General features: G+C 40.3%; 1 protein-coding gene across 7 annotated transcripts in view; it reads right to left on the bottom strand.

The window, feature by feature from the left end:
• LOC124711768 (ankyrin repeat domain-containing protein SOWAHA) overlaps nucleotides 1-23817 on the bottom strand; it is a 624792-nt gene that overhangs the window by 32673 nt on the left and 568302 nt on the right. For 4 of the 7 annotated variants that reach the window (XM_047241985.1, XM_047241992.1, XM_047241997.1 and 1 more), the window contains 6 exons: nucleotides 21918-22007; nucleotides 18616-18621; nucleotides 14079-14151; nucleotides 11827-11919; nucleotides 1547-1573; nucleotides 790-932 (listed from right to left, as the gene is read on the bottom strand). In XM_047241985.1, coding sequence (XP_047097941.1) covers nucleotides 790-932; nucleotides 1547-1573; nucleotides 11827-11919; nucleotides 14079-14151; nucleotides 18616-18621; nucleotides 21918-22007 — 432 coding nt within the window. Of the gene's footprint in view, nucleotides 1-789; nucleotides 933-1546; nucleotides 1574-9020; nucleotides 9046-11826; nucleotides 11920-14078; nucleotides 14152-18615; nucleotides 18622-21917; nucleotides 22008-23817 lie in introns of all 7 variants that reach the window. The other 3 variants (XR_007005522.1, XR_007005524.1, XR_007005523.1) reach the window with 1 other exon arrangement.

Below are 23817 nucleotides of genomic sequence, written 5' to 3'. Positions count from 1 at the left end.
TACTCAGAGATGAAGAGGCTTGCACAGGATAGAGTAGAGCTGAACAAAACCAGTCTTTGGAATGAAGACCACAACAACAACAATAAATTCAAATGGGAGGAGAAAACCACAGAACTGCTGATCTCTATTTGCAATGCGAATGTTGTGAGACACAAGTGATATAAAAATAAAAAAGCTAGTTAGCCGTACTTACTTTTATTTCAAAACATCACAGGAGATTATTTTTTTGGTTAACTCATCTAGGCAAGCTAAAGTTTTCTGTGTCCACAAATGTCTAACAAGAATTATTCAAGGTGTGAACTGAAGAACATCCTGCAAAAGCCTGTTTAGGGAACTAGGGATACTAACGGCTGTTTCCTATATATTTATTACTTACTGAAATTTGTCATTAAAAATAAATCTCTTTTTCTAACCAGCACTGAGTTCGTGGAATAAGTAATAGAAATAAGAATAGTCCTCTCAAAGATATATAGTCACAATACCTGTAAATGGCTTGCATGTAGCCGTATTAATATATTTCTCTTTCTCTCTCTCTCTCTCTCTCTCTCTCTCTCTCTCTCTCTCTCTCTCTCTGACACACACACACACACACACACACACACACACACACACACACACACACACACACACACCGAGGTACAAATGTACTTATGTAAGTACACGTGTGTGCACACATGTGTGATGTTATCTCTATCCTTATGTTATAAGATGAATGGTTGCCTTTACTGTTTCTACAGTTTGATGTGAAGAATTAGTACACTCAATTATACAATACTAAATTTCTCTTACCTGCTGTATATTATCGGCTGAGCCCCAAGTTTTATGTATTTTGTCACTGTTTATTCCTACACCTAAGAAGTTGCTGAATGCTTCAGTTGTTTTCTTCACTCTCACATTCAGTGAACCAATTCTCAAGAATCCTAAGTCCTTTTCTGCAATAAATTTAGAGACATCTGTAGTGAAATATTTGTGAACTCTGACTACTTTATACTAAGTTCCGTCTCTAACAATTTCGTTACCAACTGAAAATTAAACCCTTACCTTCCTTCCTTCCACTATGTCAACAGTATTAACTGAAACACTGAAAAAGATGCAATTTCAAATCACATAAATGTAACCCCTCCCCCTCTCTTCTTTTCCCCCCACCACTCCAAGTTTCACTACTGACTGGGACTCTTACATAATTTTTTTGCATTTATTAACATAGAAAACAAGTTACCCAGTATGGCTGTATCCAATTTCTACAGGATGACTTACTTAAAATAACAGGCAGTTTCACTATTATATAATGCTCCCAAATATAATTATGTCACCACCTTATCATTCATCTTCTGCTAGTCACAATTAAATGTGGCCATGTTCTACTGGCATAATGGCATTAGCTATGGAAGATAATATGAAGCAAGAAAAACTAATTTGTGCAAACACTTTCATGCAAGATATGGAAGGAAGATAAAGGTTAAATTTCCTGTTGTTAACAAGATCATCAGAGGCAGAATGCAAATGAACATAACACGGATAAAAAAGTGAAATGAAAGATACCTACCTGCCTGTTTTTTCCTTGCTTTGATTTCTGCAACAAGAAAAAAGAAAGTTATTTCATGATCAGGACATTACGGTTAGCTAAAATTTGATTAAAAATGGAAAATGCCACCCACCTCAAGAAACAACATGACATCCATGCTTAGGTCACACAAGCTACTACACACAAACATGCCCTATTTAAGTGCAAAAATTGCTGTTAGTAGATTTAAAACACAGATAAACACACCAGTGAACTTATTTGAAAATTCCATTCTATAATCCCATGCAGAAAGTAGTTTTGCAGTTCATATACAGTTGATATTTATGCTGCATGCACCAACATACAATATAAAAACAGAGGGACTGCAAAACACAAAGGATACTGCATTCTTTTAACTACTGCTATCTTCCTCGAATAGATTAAAAAAATATTATTTCAAACCTTTAAATCTGATTCATTATGAAGCATGTTTGTACCAATTAAAAAAAATTAAAAACCTACGAATTTAATCTATACATTTTTATGTTGTGTTTAAAAATAAATTAGAAGTTAACCTTATAGTTGAAGAAAATTATAGCAAATTCCAACTGTTACATCTTTAGAAAACTTTTTAAAAATTAAAACTAAACTCAACTAACAAGTTAAGTTTCATCCTGATCCAGAAATGAACAACAAAGAGAGTATTCTGAGCTTCATCAAAAGGCTGAAAAATGTTTTTATAGTTTGATGGTGAACAAGACTACCAGCAATACAGCTGCCATCCTGTTGAATTTTGTGAATGACAAACTTACTCATATGAATGAACACAGTGGAGAAATGGTTATTAAAATGCACCATTTAAGATGTAGCTTTTGAAGGCTGACACAGTGATCGTATGAAGTTCTGAGTAATAAGTCTATGACTGTCAAGTAATGAGCTAGGCTTATGTTAAGAAATGAGAGAGATAAGGAGGATTCTCAGCTGCATATGCAGTAGCTCACTGAACAGGTCATTTTTACAGAGAGACTGAAATATGCTATTGTTAAACCATGGCTTAAGAAAGGGGATAGGTCTGATGCTAACAACTACCACCCAATCTCACTTCTGACAGCTTTATCCATAATACTTGAAAAAGTAATGTATTCAAGAGAAGCTAACTAACAAAATGTCAATTTGGTTTTAAAAAATGCTATACACGCTTTCACTGATCAAATATTCAATGCTCTGAATAACCGAACATCACCCACTAGGATTTTTTGTGATCTCTCAAAGGCTGGGTGTATCATGAAATTGTTCTAGATAAACTTAAGTATTGTGGTATGAGTAGGACAGTGCACAAACAGTTTAACCTATATTTAGCTAGAAGAATGCAGAAGGTTGAAATTAAGACTACAGATAGTCTGTAAAAATGTGCAGAGTCCTTTAACTGTGGAGGTGGTATCAAGAATGGCGTCCCTCAGGGTTCAGTACTGGGTCCCTTAGTGTTCTCAATATATATTAATGACTTTCCACTCAATACTCATAAAGATGCGAAGCTAGTTCTTTTTGCTGATGATTCAAGTATAGTCAGCACACCCAGCAAACATGATTTAGTTATGGAAATTGTAAATAATGTCTTTCAGAAAATTGTTAAGTGGTTCTCTGCAAGTGGATTCTCACTAAATTTTGAGAAAATGCAGTACATGCAGTTATGTACAGTAAATGGCATAAAACCGTTGACATATACTGACTTTGAACAGAAGTATGTTGCTAAGGCAGAATATTCAAAATTTCTGGGTGCATTGGTGAGACATTGAATTGGAAGAAACACATTGATGATCTGCTGAAATATTTAGGTTCAGTCACTTACGCTGTTGGCGCTATAGCAAATTCTGATAATAAACGTATCAGTAAACTAGCCTACTATGCCTACTTTCATTCACTGCTTTTATATATCTTTATATTTGGGCTAATTCATCATTAAGAGAAAACATATTCATTGCATCAAAGCATGTAAACAGAATAATAGCTGGAGCCCACTCAAAGTCATCTTGCGGTCATTTATTTAAGGAACTCAGGATATTCATAGTACCCTCCACAATACATACATTCATTTATAAAATTTGTTATTAATAACCCATCCGAATTCAAAAATAACAGCAAAGTGCATAGCTACAACACTACAAGAAAGGATGATTTCTGGGTTAAATCTGAATTTGGCGCAAAAAGGTGTGAATTACGCCGCCACAAAAATCTTTGGTCATCTTCCAAATAGAACTAAAAGTCTGACAGTTAGTCGACAAGCATTTAAAAACAAATTAAAAAAAATTCTGAATGATAACTCCTTCTACTCAGTAGATGAATTTTTTGATATGAAGTAGTAATTTAAAATAATAGTAATAATAATAATTATGATATACACTAGGGGAAAAAATTGTATTATGTAAAGAAAACTTTTGTTAAGTTGACATGTTCCACACCATTATGAAATATTGTATTCATGAGCTATGGAAGAAGTATTAATATAATGCAATGAGACCAGACAACAAAGATGTTATTGAATAACTGTACGAGAGGACCAAACTGCTGCATGCTGAGAAATGACTGTTTCATGTATTACATGAAGAGACTGGTACAGGATGGAGCCATCCTCGCTTCCATAGACATTGGTTTGGTACACAAACATGAAGTGGCTATGGCTAAGACAAAGTTGGTTAGGGTGACAATGAATAAGTTTTTGGTAAATTTTAGGAGGGCAGTGGTTTGATGTCAACCATATTGTCTCTTTGTTATTTACATATAATCTTAAGTGATGTTCTTTTGTTGCAATTAAGCTAAATGTATATGCATAAAGGTAATCATTCTTCTGGTCAGTGTCTTTGAATGAAATAGGAAAAAGAGTAATGGGAGGGTTTAAAATAATACCAGTGCCTGTTACTATATATGCTATATGCAATACACATGCTTGCATATGAATATCAACATGTAGACCTACACAGCTATTATTTTAATAAAAATACAGAATGGTTTCATAAATGATTTTTTTAATTTTTATTTTTTATTTTTTGCAAGACGCCTGGTGAACATTATACACTCCTGGAAATTGAAATAAGAACACCGTGAATTCATTGTCCCAGGAAGGGGAAACTTTATTGACACATTCCTGGGGTCAGATACATCACATGATCACACTGACAGAACCACAGGCACATAGACACAGGCAACAGAGCATGCACAATGTCGGCACTAGTACAGTGTATATCCACCTTTCGCAGCAATGCAGGCTGCTATTCTCCCATGGAGACGATCGTAGGGATGCTGGATGTAGTCCTGTGGAACGGCTTGCCATGCCATTTCCACCTGGCGCCTCAGTTGGACCAGCGTTCGTGCTGGACGTGCAGACCGCGTGAGACGACGCTTCATCCAGTCCCAAACATGCTCAATGGGGGACAGATCCGGAGATCTTGCTGGCCAGGGTAGTTGACTTACACCTTCTAGAGCACGTTGGGTGGCACGGGATACATGCAGACGTGCATTGTCCTGTTGGAACAGCAAGTTCCCTTGCCGGTCTAGGAATGGTAGAATGATGGGTTCGATGACGGTTTGGATGTACCGTGCACTATTCAGTGTCCCCTCGACGATCACCAGTGGTGTACGGCCAGTGTAGGAGATTGCTCCCCACACCATGATGCCGGTTGTTGGCCCTGTGTGCCTCGGTCGTATGCAGTCCTGATTGTGGCGCTCACCTGCACGGCGCCAAACACGCATACGACCATCATTGGCACCAAGGCAGAAGCGACTCTCATTGCTGAAGACGACACGTCTCCATTCGTCCCTCCATTCACGCCTGTCGCGACACCACTGGAGGCGGGCTGCACGATGTTGGGGCGTGAGCGGAAGACGGCCTAACGGTGTGCGGGACCGTAGCCCAGCTTCATGGAGACGGTTGCGAATGGTCCTCGCCGATACCCCAGGAGCAACAGTGTCCCTAATTTGCTGGGAAGTGGCGGTGCGGTCCCCTACGGCACTGCGTAGGATCCTACGGTCTTGGCGTGCATCCGTGCGTCGCTGCGGTCCGGTCCCAGGTCGACGGGTACGTGCACCTTCCGCCGACCACTGGCGGCAACATCGATGTACTGTGGAGACCTCACGCCCCACGTGTTGAGCAATTCGGCGGTACGTCCACCCGGCCTCCCGCATGCCCACTATACGTCCTCGCTCAAAGTCCGTCAACTGCACATACGGTTCACGTCCACGCTGTCGCGGCATGCTACCAGTGTTAAAGACTGCGATGGAGCTCCGTATGCCGCGGCAAACTGGCTGACACTGACGGCGGCGGTGCACAAATGCTGCGCAGCTAGCGCCATTCGACGGCCAACACCGCGGTTCCTGGTGTGTCTGCTGTGCCGTGCGTGTGATCATTGCTTGTACAGCCCTCTCGCAGTGTCCGGAGCAAGTATGGTGGGTCTGACACACCGGTGTCAATGTGTTCTTTTTTCCATTTCCAGGAGTGTATATAGTACTATAGCGTGAGAAAATTCCTGAAACTGCATATATATATCTCTCTATGTAAAAGTCTGTCATAGCTTGGAATACAATGAGCCAACAGCAGCTGGTGTAACTTAAGGGGCTCCAGAAAGGCTCAAAATCATGAAAAGTTCAATTTTTACTTTTTTGCGTTTTCTGAATCTGCAGACTATTACCTTTTAATAGATATATAATTTATTCAATTCCGAAGACTACAACTGTTTTTAAATTTTTTTTGAAATGTGTTCTACATGGGCGTGACCCACTGTGGCGCTGTTAAACTGCTGTCAAATGGTGTTATTATTAACGTCTGTGTTCATCAGGTACATTTTAGTGATGTGAGATAAAGTATGTGTTGTGGCTAGCCTGTGATGGTTCAATATATATCGCTGGTGTGATTGTCGATTGTTTCATGTTTATTTATTCTGTCATTATCTCGAAAATATTCGTAGTTAATTCTGTTTCTTGAGTCTCTGTTTTGTTGAAGTATAATAATGAGTAAAAGCAAAGTTATTAGAAATCCTCTGAAGGCTTTTAAGAAAAGGAGAAATGTTGGAAAGCCAAAGGTATGTGTTATTACTGTAAACAATAAAGACGATAACCAAGTGAGTGAACCTAACCTCTCAAGTAAACCTGCCCATAGCAGTCAAAGTGGGAAAGAAAATACTTCACAGAAGAAGCTTGGTTCAATGAGTGAAAACTATGAATGTTTTATGGGTGAATCGGATGTGAATGAAATATTTGATATGTCGGTTCTCAAAGGAATTTTTTCAAACTGTGTAAGATGTATTCATTGTAGTGAAGTTGGTCTGGAACTCTCCATAATAAAGCACGTAGGACTTGCTAGTGAAATCCAACTGAAATGTGATAAGTGTTCATACATGACCACCTTTTGGAACAGTGTTGCAGTAACTGCAACTGAAGAAAATGGTAGCAAAATCTACGAACACAACATTAGATTTGTTTATTCCTTGCGTTCAGTTGGTATGGGTGGTACTGCAGGTGCAATTTTCTGTGGCATCATGAATCTTCCAAATCCCCCAACCAAGTTTACGACCTATAATAAATTAATAGGGTCTAAAGTAGAAGATGTCTGTATAGAATCTATGAAGAACTCTGTGGAAGAGGCAGTAATGGAAAATAATGGTAACAGAGATTTGACTGCAGCGTTCGATGGTACTTGGCATAAACGGGGACACGCATCTCTTCATGGTGTAGTGTCTGCCACCAGTATGTATACAGGGAAAGTTTTAGATGTAGCAGTAATATCAAAGTATTGTAGATGTCCACAAAAATATAAAGGTACACATGAAAATAATTGCAAAGCTAACTATAGTGGCAGTAGTGGAGGAATGGAAGTGGCTGGTGTTGCCAGTATATTCCAGCGTTCTGAGGCGTGTGATGAAGTGTGATATGTTAATTACCTTGGTGACGGTGATTCTAAAAGTTTCAAACACGTTCAAGGACTGAAGCCCTATGGTGATGATGATGGACTGCAGAAATTTGAGTGTATTGGACACGTACAGAAGCGAATGGGAACAAGACTTCGGCGACTGAAAGCTTCGTACAAAAAACAAAAACTCAGTGATGGTAAAGGGTTGGATGGGAAGGGAAGGTTAACTGACAGTGTAATTGACAAAATACAGAACTATTATGGAATGGCTATTAGGCAAAATACACAAAGTGTCGACGAAATGAAGAAGGCTGTTTGGGCTCTTTTTTTTCATACTTCTTCAACCGATGAAAATCCCCAACATAGCTTGTGTCCCAAAGAAGAAGACAGTTGGTGTAAATACAACAAAGGATTGCTAACTGGTGAAGTGTACACTCATAAGCATAGTCTGCCTCATGCAATAATGGAGGTGATAAAACCTATTTTCAGAGACTTAGCAGCACCTGAACTGTTGAAAAAGTGTATTCACGGAAAAACTCAAAACCCCAATGAAAGTGTAAATAGTGTTATATGGTCGAGAATCCCCAAGACTGTATTTGTTGGAATAGAAACACTTCACTTTGGTGTGTATGATGCTGTTGCGACTTTCAATGATGGCAACATTGTAAGGTGCAAGGTATTTAGAAATATGGGAATGAAGATAGGTTCTAATATGGTACGAGCGATGCTTGCTTTAGACAAGGAACGCCTTCGGGCTGCAGACAGGGCTGTAAAGAGTCTAGAAATACAAGCAAGAGTAAACAGGAGGAGGAACAAGAGGAAGCTGGAGGAGGAGTTTGCAGAGGATGAAGATAATCCATCCTATGGACCTGGAATGCACTAAAAAGTTAATCCAATCTTTGTCGCTCGATTCCCAAAACTTTTATTTTCTCATACTAACTACATGTTTTCTAAGGATCTTCCAAACATATTCGTTTCAAACTTTCAGTAAATGTTACACAGTACCTTCTGCATAATTTAACACAGAATTTTTCCAAAAAACTGTATATTTTTGAATATATAAATAAAAAAATTGCAAAAAAATGTTGTGAATTTTCATTACAATTGAAAAAAAAATCATCTTTAATAACTGAACTAAAATTTTGTAAAATCCCTGTGTTAAGTTGTAGCCCATATTCCAATAAATAATCTGTAAAAAGTTCAACTTCCTACCTCAAATACTTTGTGAGGAAAGATGTAATTTATAAGCGTTATTTTAACATTGCAAGTATAGGGCGTTCCGGAGACCCTCAAATGTTACTGCAAATTGGAACTTTTAAATACAGTTGAAAGCAACAGTGTAAGATCATAAAAGACATCAGGTTTTGAGAAAGTACTTCATGTGTTCAACAACCATACATATTTTCCTTTATGTGATCTAAAGCTACATTTAAAATGGTTACCAATTTTTATCCCTTTACCACTCTAATACATTATTAATAAGGTTTGTTAAACATGCCATATTTACAAATAAACATTAGAGAATTATGGAATAATAATTCATGACCTTTGTGCACAAAATCCCACTACAAACACTTACAGAAGAACCGACAACCTTAAGACAAGCAAACTACTTGCCTCATTGTAGCAGCAGCCTTGATTCCTACAACAAAAGAAAAGTGTATAATGTTTGAAAAGTGAGTTGTGATATATCATGCAGCTCCAACGAAAACAGAGTCAAGCAAGTATTAATCAGAATTCATTACATTAAAGAACTACAAGTAAACTGAAAAAGTAGCATAAGTAAAACTGTTCAAGGTAAACATTATTGAACTACAGAAAGCACTACAACAAGAAATGGAAACAATGTGTTTGGAGTAAGGAAGCAGATTGAAGGTTACAGTCTTTTGAAGCAGGTATACCTTGCATTATTTAGTGTATAAAATAAAACATCTGTGTCAAATTAGTTCAACATTATTACACAGGTTTGTGGTAAGTCTAATGGAACATTCTAAAAGCATCATTCTACTTCTTATAAATATAATTTAACCATGCTGCTAAGGATATGTACATTTGTAGGAAACTATAAACATTAAGAATACCTCATTAATTGGAATGCAACTTGGAATAGTTAACACCTGAAACTACACAAAACTACATCCAAAGCAATTACAAAACACTGACTGATCAATGAATTACACATTACCATTACAATTTAATGGGTTAATCAAACTGTGCTAATTATTTTGTATCAAAAATGTTCAATTCTAAGATTTTGTAATAAGATATGGGCTGTACATGAACGACAGTAAAGATACAGAAAAATCACTATTCACTCTCTTCAGTTGAAAACATACAGTACCATACATTTGTTAACTGTACAAGATATCACATAGTTTACATCTATGTAGCATCCGTTTTACAAAATATCCCACAAACATCAAAGCTAGATGTTTTTACATCTACTGAAAACTATCTCATTGGTTACAAAACTTCCTTATAATGCAAAGTATCCCCAAAACAATGCTTAAAATAGACTAGCAGCCTTTTGTAAGTGATATATATACACTTTTTAAAGACTCTGATCTCAAAGCTGGGATTGTGTTTTTCACCATTTTCCTGTATCTGAGTCATATACTAACATTTCAAATCAAGAATCGTCAACACCTACAGGAAAGGCGAAACATACAGAAGCGTGGTTAACTAGGAAACAACTGCTCAGGTCCAGATTCACTCATACAAATCTTCTAAGTGTGTAACTTTATGAGAGTATCAGACTGCTTGTATAGAAAAGTATCTAATCAACAGTGTACATAACAAATTTACAAATGTTTCAGGCAGGTAGTATGTAGCTTTCTATTTAACTAAAATGTAAATGTAAAAATTCCTCAATGATTTTACAGAAGCAGGACATAATTTACTCTTGTAAGTAAATATATGGCTTTTTTGTCAAGGAACAAAGTATCTGACAACATACTTAATTATATGTAAGAAGAAAATAACTGACTGTCCATTCACTAATTGAGGCATTCTCCGGAACAACCACTTAACATCAATCCAAATCAGTCAGTAACTTTTAAATATATCATATCGTATATTTTAAAACACAATATTTCATCTACACTTGACTTGAATTTAGTCCACATTGAGAGTTTGAAATGAATAAAGAAACTATTTCAAACTGTTGGTGCTCTGTATCTTGATCTCAGGATCTTTCAGTTAAGTCGTTGGTCCAGAGTTGGTCCAGCGAACACCTCAATTGCTGTAACAATTAACTATTGGTCATTGTATGGCATATTCTTTACTGCTAAAGAACAAAACAGGCCTTTATGCCCTTACCCGCCATTCCATCTGCCCCATGCCCAATTTCAGTTTAGGTGAATTTACGTACACTGCAATTAGTGTAAAAAGCACTCAGCAGCAAGAGACTAATATGCTTATTGCTCTGTCTGATCTTGCTATAAAGATACACACTTTAAATATACATATAATAATTTTCATTGTTTTATGTTAGTTCTAATAGTGGTTTTTTATGCAGTACTTTGTATGAAATTGAGATTTCCTATTATTTACCTATGAAAAACCACTTAAATCCCATATTTTCAAACAGCACATGACTTTAAGAGGCAGTTTGTATGAACATGATGTTATTTTCTTCAACTTCATTATTCTTCCTTGAACAACTCATCAGAAATACGATCAAGAGAGAGTTTGTACTTTATCAGTTAACACGAATATTGCAAGGAACTAGCAAGAGTATCTTGAAGGAACTGTCCTGCTTTTGATCTGAAAAAAAAGTAGAAAAATCAAGGTGCCAAGGTGTTAATTTAATCTTTATGCCTTTCACCATTTCCCTTGGACACATTTACTGTAATGTAACAATTTTTCACCAGATGGTTTTTCACGAGACCAGCAACTATCCATTCTAAGCATTGTTCTCGACAAAACCAAGCACAATCAATCAATTTTTTGCTACAAATGAGGCTTTATAAAGAAACTAGTTAAAAAACTGCAAAGGAAGTATTAACTGAAATACAGCTGAAGAAACAGTATTAATGATACACTACTGCACATATTGAAGATAAAGTACGTGGAAGCTTACTAAAAAGAAGCTAGTTTTAATATATACTACATTAGTATTCCTCTGCAGAAACATGAAAAGCTTTTACATTGTTGTTAATTGTGTTAAGTTGAAATGTCATTTCTGATTTGCAAAACAAGCTGACCAATATCACACCAGTCCTCACATGCCTATCAGCTGAGAAATGCAGATGTTACTTGTTAGACGATTGCAGTCTGTGTGATCTATAAGCAGGAGAGTTACGCTTAAAAAGAGTGGTTTGGAGTGAGAGCCGAGAACGCCTTGTGGAAGCAAAGCGGAGTCCTAGTCCCTGGTCAGATTCTTCAGGGTTCGCATTACCAGGAGCCTGAGGCAAATACTCACTGCGGAATGTGTCAGCTGACACACTTGTGTCCTGGCTTGCCTGATACTGGCGAGCTTTTCGCCCACTGTAGTCACGTAGATTCTGGTCAGCACCTGGGTAATATGTGCAAGATTAAAAATCTGGTCATTTACACACTAGATACTATCATGACAATATTTATCATATAACTGTGGCTTTTGTTGTTTCTGTACACCTTGTTCTATACAACTTTGTGGGGTGACTGCGTATGGAATTTAGCTTCATTATTTCAGCATTCACAATTAATTCATTATGTACTTATGACAACAATAATTAACAATAAATTCTTTAGAGCATAAATATTAATATTCATTTCATGGAATGATTCTGTGGGGCAACTGCCAGAGGTATTTTCCTGCTAAGGAAACGAGCAATTATTTTGATTAAAGTAGAGACTCGAACATTATGCACAAGTCTCTCCAAAGAGCTTAGAATTTATACATTCATTCTCAAATATATTAATGGAACACTCATCAAAGCTGAAAATCAGTCTGATGTGTCTTCACTTTAAACTCAGTGGTTTTGAAGCAAAAGTCTTCAAGGAATACGCTCTCAGACTTAAGAAACTGGGAATCTTCGTGTACTCAAAAGTTAAATGAAAGTGCGTATTATCCATTCCTTCTATGAGTGCATCATACTTGGTTCTGTAGATTCAGGAAATGTATAGAATTGTTCTGGTTCAGAGGTACCAATGTACCTTCAAAAAAAGCAGAAGCAGATGATTAATGCTCTTAGATAATAACTAATGTACTAGTGCAAGTTTTTAAGTAAGTATTATTAGTATACAAACTGCAGTGGAACAGTACAACTGAAACTGTTCCAATGAAGTGGAATTTCTTCATCTCATAAAAGATGCCACACTAACAGAAAATGCAGAATGAAAAAATCAAATAAAAATGAGGAAAGACAACCACTCACTTGTAGCAGTCTGACATGGATCGTATTGCCACACATGGTAGAACAGACATATTACTAGCTTGTACAATCACAAAGACACAGGAAAGCATTCACCTGTTGCAGATGCTACTGTAGTTGGGTAGCTGTGTGACAGAGTGTACTTAACATAGAAAGAGACTGGCAGCCCAGAAGCTAGTAATGCGTGTCTATGTTGTTACATGTAACTATGCACTACAACATCAAGACTGGTTTACCAGTGAATCGCCTTTCAGTAAAACTTTCTGTGCAGCCTTATGCCAAAGAGGGACTCATCACTGAAGACAATTCTTCTCCAGTTAATGAGATTTCAGGCTGAAGATGTGTCTGGAAACAGCCCAGACAGCGGTGGCATACCAACATAAGTGTCACCTGCCATATGGCCTGACAACCGGGAGTGATGGTGCGGGATGCCATTTCATTTCTTTTGGTTGTCATCCACAGCACCCTTACAGCAAATCAGTACATCGACAATATTCTACAACTCATTTTGTTGCCCATTAAGACAAGTCATCCTAGGCTTAAATTTCATAAGACAATGCCTGTACACACATGAAGAGAGTTTCTACTGCTTGTCTTCATGCTTGCCAAACCCTGCCTTGGCCAACACGGTCACTGCACCTTTCCCCGATTGAGAATGTTTGGTGTAGAGGAGGGCCCTCCAACTCTCTCACAACATCCCTCAGGAGAACATCCAACAATTCTATCAGTAAATGCTATACTGAATAACTGCTTGCATAAGGGCAGCAGTGGACCAACGCATTACTGACCTGCTCAATTTGTGAAGCTCTCTCTCTTGAATAAATCACCCAATTTTCTGAAATTATAATGATTTGTTTGTCTTTACATGCACATAATATCTAATGATTTCTGCCCCATTTGGATAGTTCCTTCATGGTGCTTTTTTTTTGTCTTAGAGTGTATAATAGCATTGTACGAGTAGGAACTCAAGTACTGTACAATGACTACTTCAGCACGACAGAACTGGCTGGAAAAAGAATGAATGCTTATAGTGTGTCTGCATTATGACATTTAGTTGTTTCAACTGAACACCAGTCACATTACTAACAGTGATCATCTGTGAAACTATTAATTGTAGGCAACTAAAAATAGGTAATAAATTTGGACCCAATTTTCTTCTCTGCCCAGGCCTTTTCTCAAGTGACACTAATCAGTTACACTGGAGCCAAATTTAACACTTTCTCAGTTCAACTACAGTAATTATAAAACCGCACATGAAACAATTTTTTGGTGCAAAAATAAAACCCACAAAAAGCTAACTACTAGAGCACAAACTTACCATAAGCATTGACCAGAAGGTTTGCTATTTCTTCATAACCAAACTGTGTTGCTAGGTGTAGAGGAGTGTAGCCCTGCATGTACAAACACATTAAAATTTCAGTTGTATTACATTTACTTAACAGAAGTTACAGAAAACATAAACCCTTATAAGTTATTAACTGAAAAGGAATTCATGCTCAGTTTACCAAAAGATAAGTGCTACTTTCATCGTGCACTTACGCTATATGCACATCATCAGGCACTAAAATTAATTTTCAGGCATGTCAACAGGAAAAGACTAACAAAATATTTAGATACTAGACTATTATTCGTTAGTTTATGTTTGTGCACATGTCAACAATGTCACATCACAGCATGCAAAAGGTAGGTAGGCTGGAGTCTGATGTGTCGTCAACCTCCATTACATCATTGAAGGGCCACTAGTGTAGTTAGACAAGCAGGGCAAGGGAACTGGGTGTGACCTAAAATTTGTCTCAAGCGATTCAGGAAAATTGCGGACTCAGCGTTGTCATGGGAGGGGGTAGGAGGTTTAAATGCTGCTCCTGTGAAATATAAATCAAACAGCTCAATTATGGCACGATCTCACTTCATCCCCGACGATTATTTTGCACAATGGTAGCACAACGACCTCTTACAAAGTGGTGTGTTAATTCTTCCCTTGAGTCTAGATAAGGTTTGGCTTGCAAATTTCACAAATTCCCTAATAAAACACTTTTTACGGTTAGCTTTTATACACTATCTGATTGAAAGTATACAGAAACCTATATGTAATGCAGAACTGACCACTACATGTCACAAGAGGCAGATCTACCAGTATACAAGGAGGTGGGGAGTATTGTGTTGACAGTAGAGAAGCAGCAACAGCTGAAGGGTCTGGGCTACAATTGTTGAGCAGCTCCTCAGACACTTTAGGTGGTGTAGAGAGCGACACCACTGAGCTGTGAATGACTGGATATGAGTGATTCGGAGTGATGAGTCTCTCTCTGTCCTGTGGAAATCCAATGGAATGAAAGGGTTTTGCGGATGCCTGGAGAACGTTACCTGCTATCCTGTGGAATGCCAACGTAAGTACAGAAGAGGTAATTTTCCTGGTCAGGGCGTGGTCCCCCCTTTTTGTGCACTAGAAAACACCATGTGCAGAAGGATACGAACACATTTTGCACCATTGTGTGCTACATACAGTGGACGCTCTGCATCGCGGTGTAGTTTGCTGTCCGGGTTTCGAGAGGGTGCGTTTCTGGATGAGGTATCGAATATATTGCGTTCCCCTACTTATACCTCCCAAGGAGATCACGAATGTAAAATTAGAGAGATTCGAGCGCGCACGGAGGCTTTCCGGCAGTCTTTCTTCCCGCGAACCATACGCGACTGGAACAGGAAAGAGAGGTAATGACACTGGCATGTAAAAAGTGCCCTCCGCCACACACCGTTGGGTGGCTTGCGGAGTATAAATGTAGATGTACCGGGTGATCAGAAAGTCAGTATAAATTTGAAAACTCAATAAACCACGGAATAATGTAGATAGAGAGGTAAAAATTGACACACGCCTAGAATGACATGGGGTTTTATTGGAACCACCCCATATTGCTAGAATCGTGAAAGATCTCTTGCGCGCATCGTTTGGTGATGACCGTGTGCTCAGCTGCCACTTTCGTCATGCTTGGCCTCCCAGGTCCCCAGACCTCAGTCCGTGCAATTATTTGCTTTGGGTTTACCTGAAGTCGCAAGTGTATCGTGATCGACCGACATCTCTAGGGATGCTGAAAGCCAACATCCGACGCCAATGCCTCACCATAACTCCGGACATGCTTTACAGTGCTGTTCACAACATTATTCCTCGACTACAGCTATTGTTGAGGAATGATGGTGGACATACTGAGCATTTCCTGTAAAGAACATCATCTTTGCTTTGTCTTACTTTCTTATGCTAAATATTGCTATTCTGATCAGATGAAGCGCCATCTGTTGGACATTTTTGAACTTTTGTATTTTTTTGGTTCTCATAAAACCCCATGTCATTCCAAGCATGTGTGTCTATTTGTACCTCTCTATCTACAGTATTCCGTGATTTAGTCAGTTTTAAAATTTATACTGACTTTTTGATCACCTGGTAGATGTAGACGAACAGTTTGAGGACAATACCTGTTTGTATTAGTATGACAATGCACTTTCCATCATTAAGAAAGACCTTGAGGCAATTGTTTGTGGACAATACCATTTCTGAAACACACTGCCCATCCCTACCTGACCCAAATGGTCCTCTTTGGGACGAGTTAGAATGTTGACTTCACTCCAGACCGCAGTGTCCAACATCACTAACTTCTCTGTTTTCGGCTCCTGCGGAATGATGGGTTGCCAGTCTTCCAGAGACATTCAACGCCTTATTTGAAAGTGTCCCCAGCCGGTTTCAAGCCGTCATATAAGGCGAACGGGCGGCATAGCTGATATTAATGTCCACTAATACGAGGGCTATCCACAAAGTACATTACGTTTTGTAATTAAAAATAAATGAAGTATTGGAAATTTTTTTTATTATATACAGATGAAAGCCACACTTCAATACTACGTTTCTACATAGTTGCCATTTAAATTAAGGCACTTATCGTAGTGATGGACGAGCTTGGAAATTCCTTCGTCGTAAAATTCGGCCGCCTGCGCCTTCAACCACGTGGTTACCTCTTCTTGAAGCTGTGCGTCGTCATCAAAACGCTGCATAGCCGACCACTTCTTCATTGCTGAGAATAAGTGGAAGTCGTTCGGTGCCAGGTCGGGACTGTACGGCGGATGAGGAAACAACTCCCACTTAAAAGATTCGAGAACTTCACGAGTGGCATTTGCCGTGTGGGCCCGGGAGTTGTGAATCAGCAACATCTTTGAGCCCAACTTTCCCCTGCGCTTGTTTTGTATTGCTCTTCTGAGGTTGTGCAGAGTTTGGCAATACCTTTGAGAGTTTATTGTAGTGCCTCTTTCCAGGAAATCCACAAAAATCGTATTTCTACCGGGTTACTGATTAACCACGTGGTTGAAGGCGCAGGCGGCCGAATTTTACGACGAAGGAATTTCCAAGCTCGTCCATCGCTACGATAAGTGCCTTAATTCAAATGGCAACTACGTAGAAAAGTAGTATTTAAATGTGGCTTTCATCTGTATATAATAAAAAAAATTCCAATACTTTATTTATTTTTAATTCCAATACGTAATGTACTTTGTGGATAGCCCTCGTAAGTGCCCGGATACTTCTGACCAGGCATTGTACACGTAACTTTTTGCCAGGGCAGAAATTGAGCAAGATCATTTTTCCTACGGCGAAAGACTGAACTTTGGACTGTCGTTGTGTCTGGAAACTGCGAGGCTTCCCGCTAGGGAGACGAGGCACATATGGCGGCTGTCCCTATGTCCGCACAGCTCCTCACTTCCTGGGAACAGCCCTGCGCCACAGGAGGGCAGGGTTTCATTTTAAAAGATACACGATTCGCTGCAGTGCGGCCGGTGCCGAATCGCACATGTCGCCCTTAATAAAACGCGGAACAGTCGACCGGCGACAAGGCGGATCGGAACGGGAGGGTTTAGAAATACTGCCAGAAAACGTGACGGCAGCCGCGGGGGCCACCGGTAATCGAAGAGATACAGGGGAGAAGGCGTATGTACGGCGATATTGCTGTTTTTGTACTGCACGATGAGTCAAGGAGAGTGAAGGCGGTAATTGTATCAGACGGAGGGCATGGACTAATGGCGACAGCGGGCATGACAAAAATTCCCTGGGTAACCACCTTGCACGTCACAGGCGGCAAGTTGTTTATCACTGCTCTTTACTCGGTGTTCAGCGTTGACGATGTAAGGCATTATAAATCACATAGCAAAGAGGATTTATATATCGCGTATTATACTGTTATATGAAGTGTTAAAGCAAGCAAAGCATAACAGTTTACACACGAAAGAGAGGAGGAGGAGGAGTGTAATGTTTAATGTCCCGTCGCAACCAGGTCATTAGAGACAGAGCAATAGCTCGGATTAGGGAAGGAAATCGGTCGTGACCTTTCAAAGGCATCATCCCGGCATTTGCCTGGAACGATTTAGGGAAATCACGGAAAACCTAAATCAGGATGGCTGGAGAGGGGTTTGAACCGTCGTCCTCCCGAATGCGAGTCCACTGTGCTGACCACTGCGCCACGTCGCTCGTTAGGAAAGACAACTTGCTTGTATAAGGCGCTAAATATGCATACTCCTTAACCAAAACAGTGAAATACTGAGTATATGAAATATGTGATAGCAGAAAATCAAATCTGCATTTAACTTGGGTCCTGCAGAGACAAACTGTTTAAACTATTTGGCGTAGCCTGCAGCTGTCATTTTTTAATTATTTATTGTACTACTGTACGCTGCTCCCAACCATTTTCATATTTAATTCAACTAAATCACCAGCGCATCATCAAATGCATGCAAAATTTCTTGGAGAGTTGAAATCGCTACCAGGTGAAATACAAGCCACAGCTGCATTAAAAATATCATAAAATGTGAGACTGAATTGCACTTACCCCATTCTGCCGTTTGAGTAAGCCGGACCGACGAGACGTGCGGCAGAAAATAAGGATATATATTAGTAAAATATCTTTCTCTCATTAATCCATTTGCATATTAACATACATTTTTCACAAGCATGCATAATCGCAGATGATGTCCGCACAAAAAATAATACTTATTTGAATGAACAAAATCTGACAAGCAAAGGATGTAGAAAATTGTATAACGAACTAATTTAACAGAGTAACAATTTTTTCTTAATGCAGAGATCTGGGATGTAAGCGAAACTGTTTAACTTTCGTTTTTTTTTTGTTTACACGGTGACGCTAACGTTTCTTGTGCAGCAATAACGCTTTAAAAATTTGCAGCTACTGTACAGACATACTACATACGGTTCATAAAATCAATCTAAGGCTTCAAAACAAAATGACTTTCGTTTTTTCTTAATGCATCCCTCAATGCAGGCCGATGCAGTGAAACCCGTTTCTAGTATTAAGCAGTAGCGCATACTGGGACGCAGGTGAGGAAGGGCAGGCCAGCGCAGCAAACAAGTACTTCGCGACACAATGTGTGCGCTAGTGCGCTTATTGGAAGGCAGTTACCATTGTCGTGCCCAGTCCGCGAGGACACGTGATCTGTAAGCAGCCCTGGTCAGCTGCGAGGCGCTCGCGCAGTAAACTATGTCCCGGACACTGCGCTGCGAAGGCTGAAGCAAGGCACTGTGCTGCCCTGCCCTGTGCCTATTTGCGCTGCTGCATTCACGGCCGTTAGTCACAAAAACCTGCCCTGCTCTGCCCTTCGTTGCCTGCGTCCCGATGTGCGCCTCGCCTGTGCAAAACGTTATGACCACGCCACCGCCGCCCCCCCCCCTTCCCCCCTTTCCGTCACAGATAAAGCTGTGCTGGTGGCCTTACCGGCATGTAACGCCCTAAGTAAAGAGCTTGTCTAAAAGCGATTCGCTGACAAAAGCGACTGTGGAGCTCGATTTCTCGAAAACGCTTTAGAAGTTCGACTCCTGGGGCCGAGAATCTCGGAAACGGTGTAGCTGGTCGGCTGTTTACGTACTAGTGTCGTGAGGATCAATGGAAAGTGTTTGAAGGATGATAAAAGCTTGAGTAGGCGACAAGTTGTTGGCCGTCACCCCTCTATTACAGAACATGCGAAGTGTAAGTCGGCTGCTTGCCTGCTCTGTAAAGCACGATAGGCAGCAATCTATAAGAAGACTGACGACAGTCTACATTGCTGGTACAGGCAGAGGTGCTTCGGAGCACATCATTCAGCGCATATTTGTTGAATTTGGTGCTCCACAGCATGTGTTTCCATTTTGGCCCAACTATTTCGCCAATTACGACTTCGTGGATCATCGATATTCGACCACAGATCAGTGGAAACTTGTCACCTGGTCGAGTGAATCACATGTTTTGTATGGTCCTGTCCAAATACGCCTTCATCCACGTGAACTGCTGCTCGAAGCATGTACCGCGCCACGGACGGAAGCCGGTGGGGCCAGTATTATCCGATCAAGGACATCCACCTGCGTTTTCATGGGGCCTGCGTTACTTACCGAAGGCACCATGGCAGCTGTGGACTGCATCTTGAACACTACTGCAGAACACCTGCAGCCCTTCATTCTTGATGTCACCACAGATGACGATGTCATCTTCCAGTAAGATAACTGACCATGTTGCAAGGCCACAACTGTTCAAATGGTTCAAATGGCTCTCAGCACTATGGGACTCAACTTCTAAGGTCATCAGTCTCCTAGAACTTAGAACTACTTAAACCGAACTAACCTAAGGACATCACACACATCCATGCCCGACGCAAGATTTGAACCTGCGACCGTAGCGGTCGCGCGGTTCCAGACTGTAGCGCCTTTAACCGCTTGACCACCCCGGCCGGCGCCACAACTGTGCTGTAGTTATTAGAGAAGCACGATAGTGAACTATCGTAGATGTCTTGACCAATAAATTCGCATGATTTAAACACAATAGACGAGATCTGGGACGCTAGCGGGTGCCAGCTCCAAGCCCAAAAACCACGGAAACGTAATTATGGAAACTGTGTTACCTGTGCGTGGACATCTGGTGCCGCACACCTCCAGAAATCAACCAACGACTTGTCGAATCCATGCAACGCAGAATCAATGCTGTATTGTGTTTCAGAGGTGTCAAGCAGGTGGTCAAAATGTTTTGGCTTGTCAGCCTATTTTGGGACACTTCGAATGGGCAGAAAGCTCAAAATGCTGACGTTATAGCCTATTTATACTGCTACAATGGCCGCCCTTGAATTTCTTTATGACCTAGCACTAGATGGGGCTATTCACGTGTACCATTACTACCATTTTACAGTTCGTCATTTGTTATTGCTCAAACACTGCCAGCTCAGAAACTGATCGAGTAGTTTGTGTGCAGTGAGCGTTTAAGAAACGCGATGGAAATATTGGAAATTCCACGTAAAGGATTTCGTTGTTTGATGTACGATTTTCGTAAAGGCCTAACTCAACAACAGTGTCTCGATTCGTTTCGTGGCAGGCTCTGAGCACTATGGGACTTAACATCTGAGGTCATCTGTCCCCTAGAACTTTGAACTACTTAAACCTAACTAACCTAAGGACATCACACACGTCCATGCCCGAGGTAGGATTCGAACCTGCGACCGTAGCAGTAACGCGGTTCCGGACTGAAGCGCCTAGAACCGCTCGGCCACACCGGCCGGCGATTCGCTTCGTTCCGTTAGTGGTAATCCATGAGTCAGCTTCAGAAAAGACTGTTTAAAAGTTAGTTTGCGGAGTAAAGTGGGGCTGAGAACAGTTAATGCTGAATGGTACACAATAATGTGTTGGGCACAAGTCATCGATAAAACCATCATTCATTGACAATGCACTTCAAATAATTGATTATTTGACGAATAACAGCACAGAATTAACATTTCATTGCCCGTATTCACCTGATTCGTCGCCTAACGATTTGTTTTTTCCTCGCTTGTGACAAATAAGAGTGAGTGTGCAGGGATCACTTCGCGACGCGGCTGGATGACGCATTATCTTACTCTGTGGAATACTTTTGTGGTCCAGATTTCCCAACACGCTCACACAATTTTGATGTTCCCACTGTAATGTTTTTAGACAGTGACATCTGTGCTTATACATTACAATAAATGACGGAGAAAATTCAATAAATGCCCGGGCCAGACTGGTTATCGCCACCTGAACAACAGTGCCTGACAACAGTAGTTAACGAACAGTCCAGCACGTTGAGGCGCGTCTGCGACACATGACACACAAATGTTAGCATTGTGTCGTAAGATAACTTACGGATCTGGCGTTGACGTCGGCGTGGTAAGTACCGGCCATCATCTTGACGATGTGCGCGTTTCCGTGCTTGGCGCCCCAGTGCAGTGCCGTCTGTAACAAGCATATAAGTCACCTCTTAGAGAAAAGAAACTTCAATATCAATATCAATATCTCTCTCTCTCTCTCTCTCTCTCTCTCTCTCTCTCTCTCTCTCCTCTTTACCTTGCATTACCAAATGAAATATTCCCTGATATCTCAGGATCGTATACATTTTTTTTACTAGCTGCATCACTGTACACGGAAACGGGGAGTCCAGAGTTGGCAGCCGCTGCTGGTGGACAAATGTCGGTGATGTGCCATCCCAATGCGCTCAAACTGTCGTCGGAGTAGATAACACTGCAGTGGCTATGAATCAAACTAAGGGAAATGGCCCTTTCGATACGAAACTCTTTTGTGTAAATTTAGAGAACACATATTCGCAAAACAGGAGAATAAGATAAGAGAGACTATCGAGCGTACAGACGCATACACAGGGTGCTCAATTTATCTAAAGATATTGTGTAAAAGGTATGCGATGTATGCGCTGCCTGCAACAGGCAAGACTTAGGAGAGTCTCTGACCAGAGAGCAGTATGTGGTTAGTTGTTGCTTGTCGCTAGTCGGCATTAGTCTTCAGCAGTCGACAGTAGTCTGCGTGCGTCTTCAGTAGTCGGCGCGTGTTGGCAGTCTGCTCTGGTCGGGACTCTCGAGGATGAGTATTATTGTAGAAGGTAAAGAAGCAGCCTTGCGCATATCTAGTAATGTATGTTAACTGTCATCCAATTTCTTTTAAAAAATGCCCCAATAATAATTTTTATAATATAAAGTAATTTTTTTAAAAAGAAATTGGATGACAGTTAACATACATTACTAGATATGCGCAAGGCTGCTTCTTTACCTTCTACAATAATACTCATCCTCGAGAGTCCCGACCAGAGCAGACTGCCGACACGCGCCGACTACTGAAGACTCACGCAGACTACTGTCGACTACTGAAGACTGCTGAAGACTAATGCCGACTAGCGACAAGCAATAACTAACTACATACTGCTCTCTGGTCAGAGACTCTCCTAAGTCTTGCCTGTTGCAGGCAGCGCATACATCGCATACCTCTTACAATTGAAATATCTCGAAAACTACACATCGGATCCAAAAATTAAAATAGTTAAAATTTGTTCCTCTCGGAGAGACATCTAATACCAAACACGAGTTCCCACCCCTGTGTGTGTGTGTGTGTGTGTGTGTGTGTGTGTGTGTGTGTGTGTGTGTGTGTGTGGTGGGGAGGGGCAACTTTGAAATCGTAAATGGAAGCCCCCAACTTTTTAATGAAGATACGGATTCTACGGAAAATTGCATAAATTTGGCCTGAAACTTTTTTTTTCGTTTCGCGACATATGGTGCTGTAAGTGGAAAAATCAAAATGGGTAGAAAATCGTATGTTTCACAGTGCTATCCAATGACACTTGAACTAATCCCCCACCTCCACGCTGCGAGGAGAGAACGGGCAATTATTTCATAACTATTAATGGGAAACCCTATTCTCAACTTTGTATCCCACGACAAAAGGAAAGGTGCACTGCGATAAGAAAAAGATTCAATCAACACTAAGTCAAAAACTACGTATAGCGTTTCCCACAAACAACGACGTGGACGTACAAGTTTTCGGTTCGCTTTGAGATGATTTACTAATGTGAGTGGCCTCGCCTCTCTCATATCGGAGTGTTTTTTTGTTTCATTTTTTGTTTTTTGTTTTTCGCAATCAGGGTAAGTGTTCAAAAGTTTGATCTTGAACTTCAATACGCTTATTGATCCTTTCTTCAAATGACTGGGCAACCGTCATACTGAAATCACATAATCTGCCGAATGTCCCAGGCACCCTCAAG

Source organism: Schistocerca piceifrons, chromosome 1, assembly GCF_021461385.2.
Source record: "Schistocerca piceifrons isolate TAMUIC-IGC-003096 chromosome 1, iqSchPice1.1, whole genome shotgun sequence".
NCBI classification, from domain to species: Eukaryota; Metazoa; Arthropoda; class Insecta; order Orthoptera; family Acrididae; genus Schistocerca; species Schistocerca piceifrons.
The sequence above is the reverse complement of the archived record's forward strand: the minus strand, read 5'-3'. Positions and strand labels throughout refer to the sequence as shown.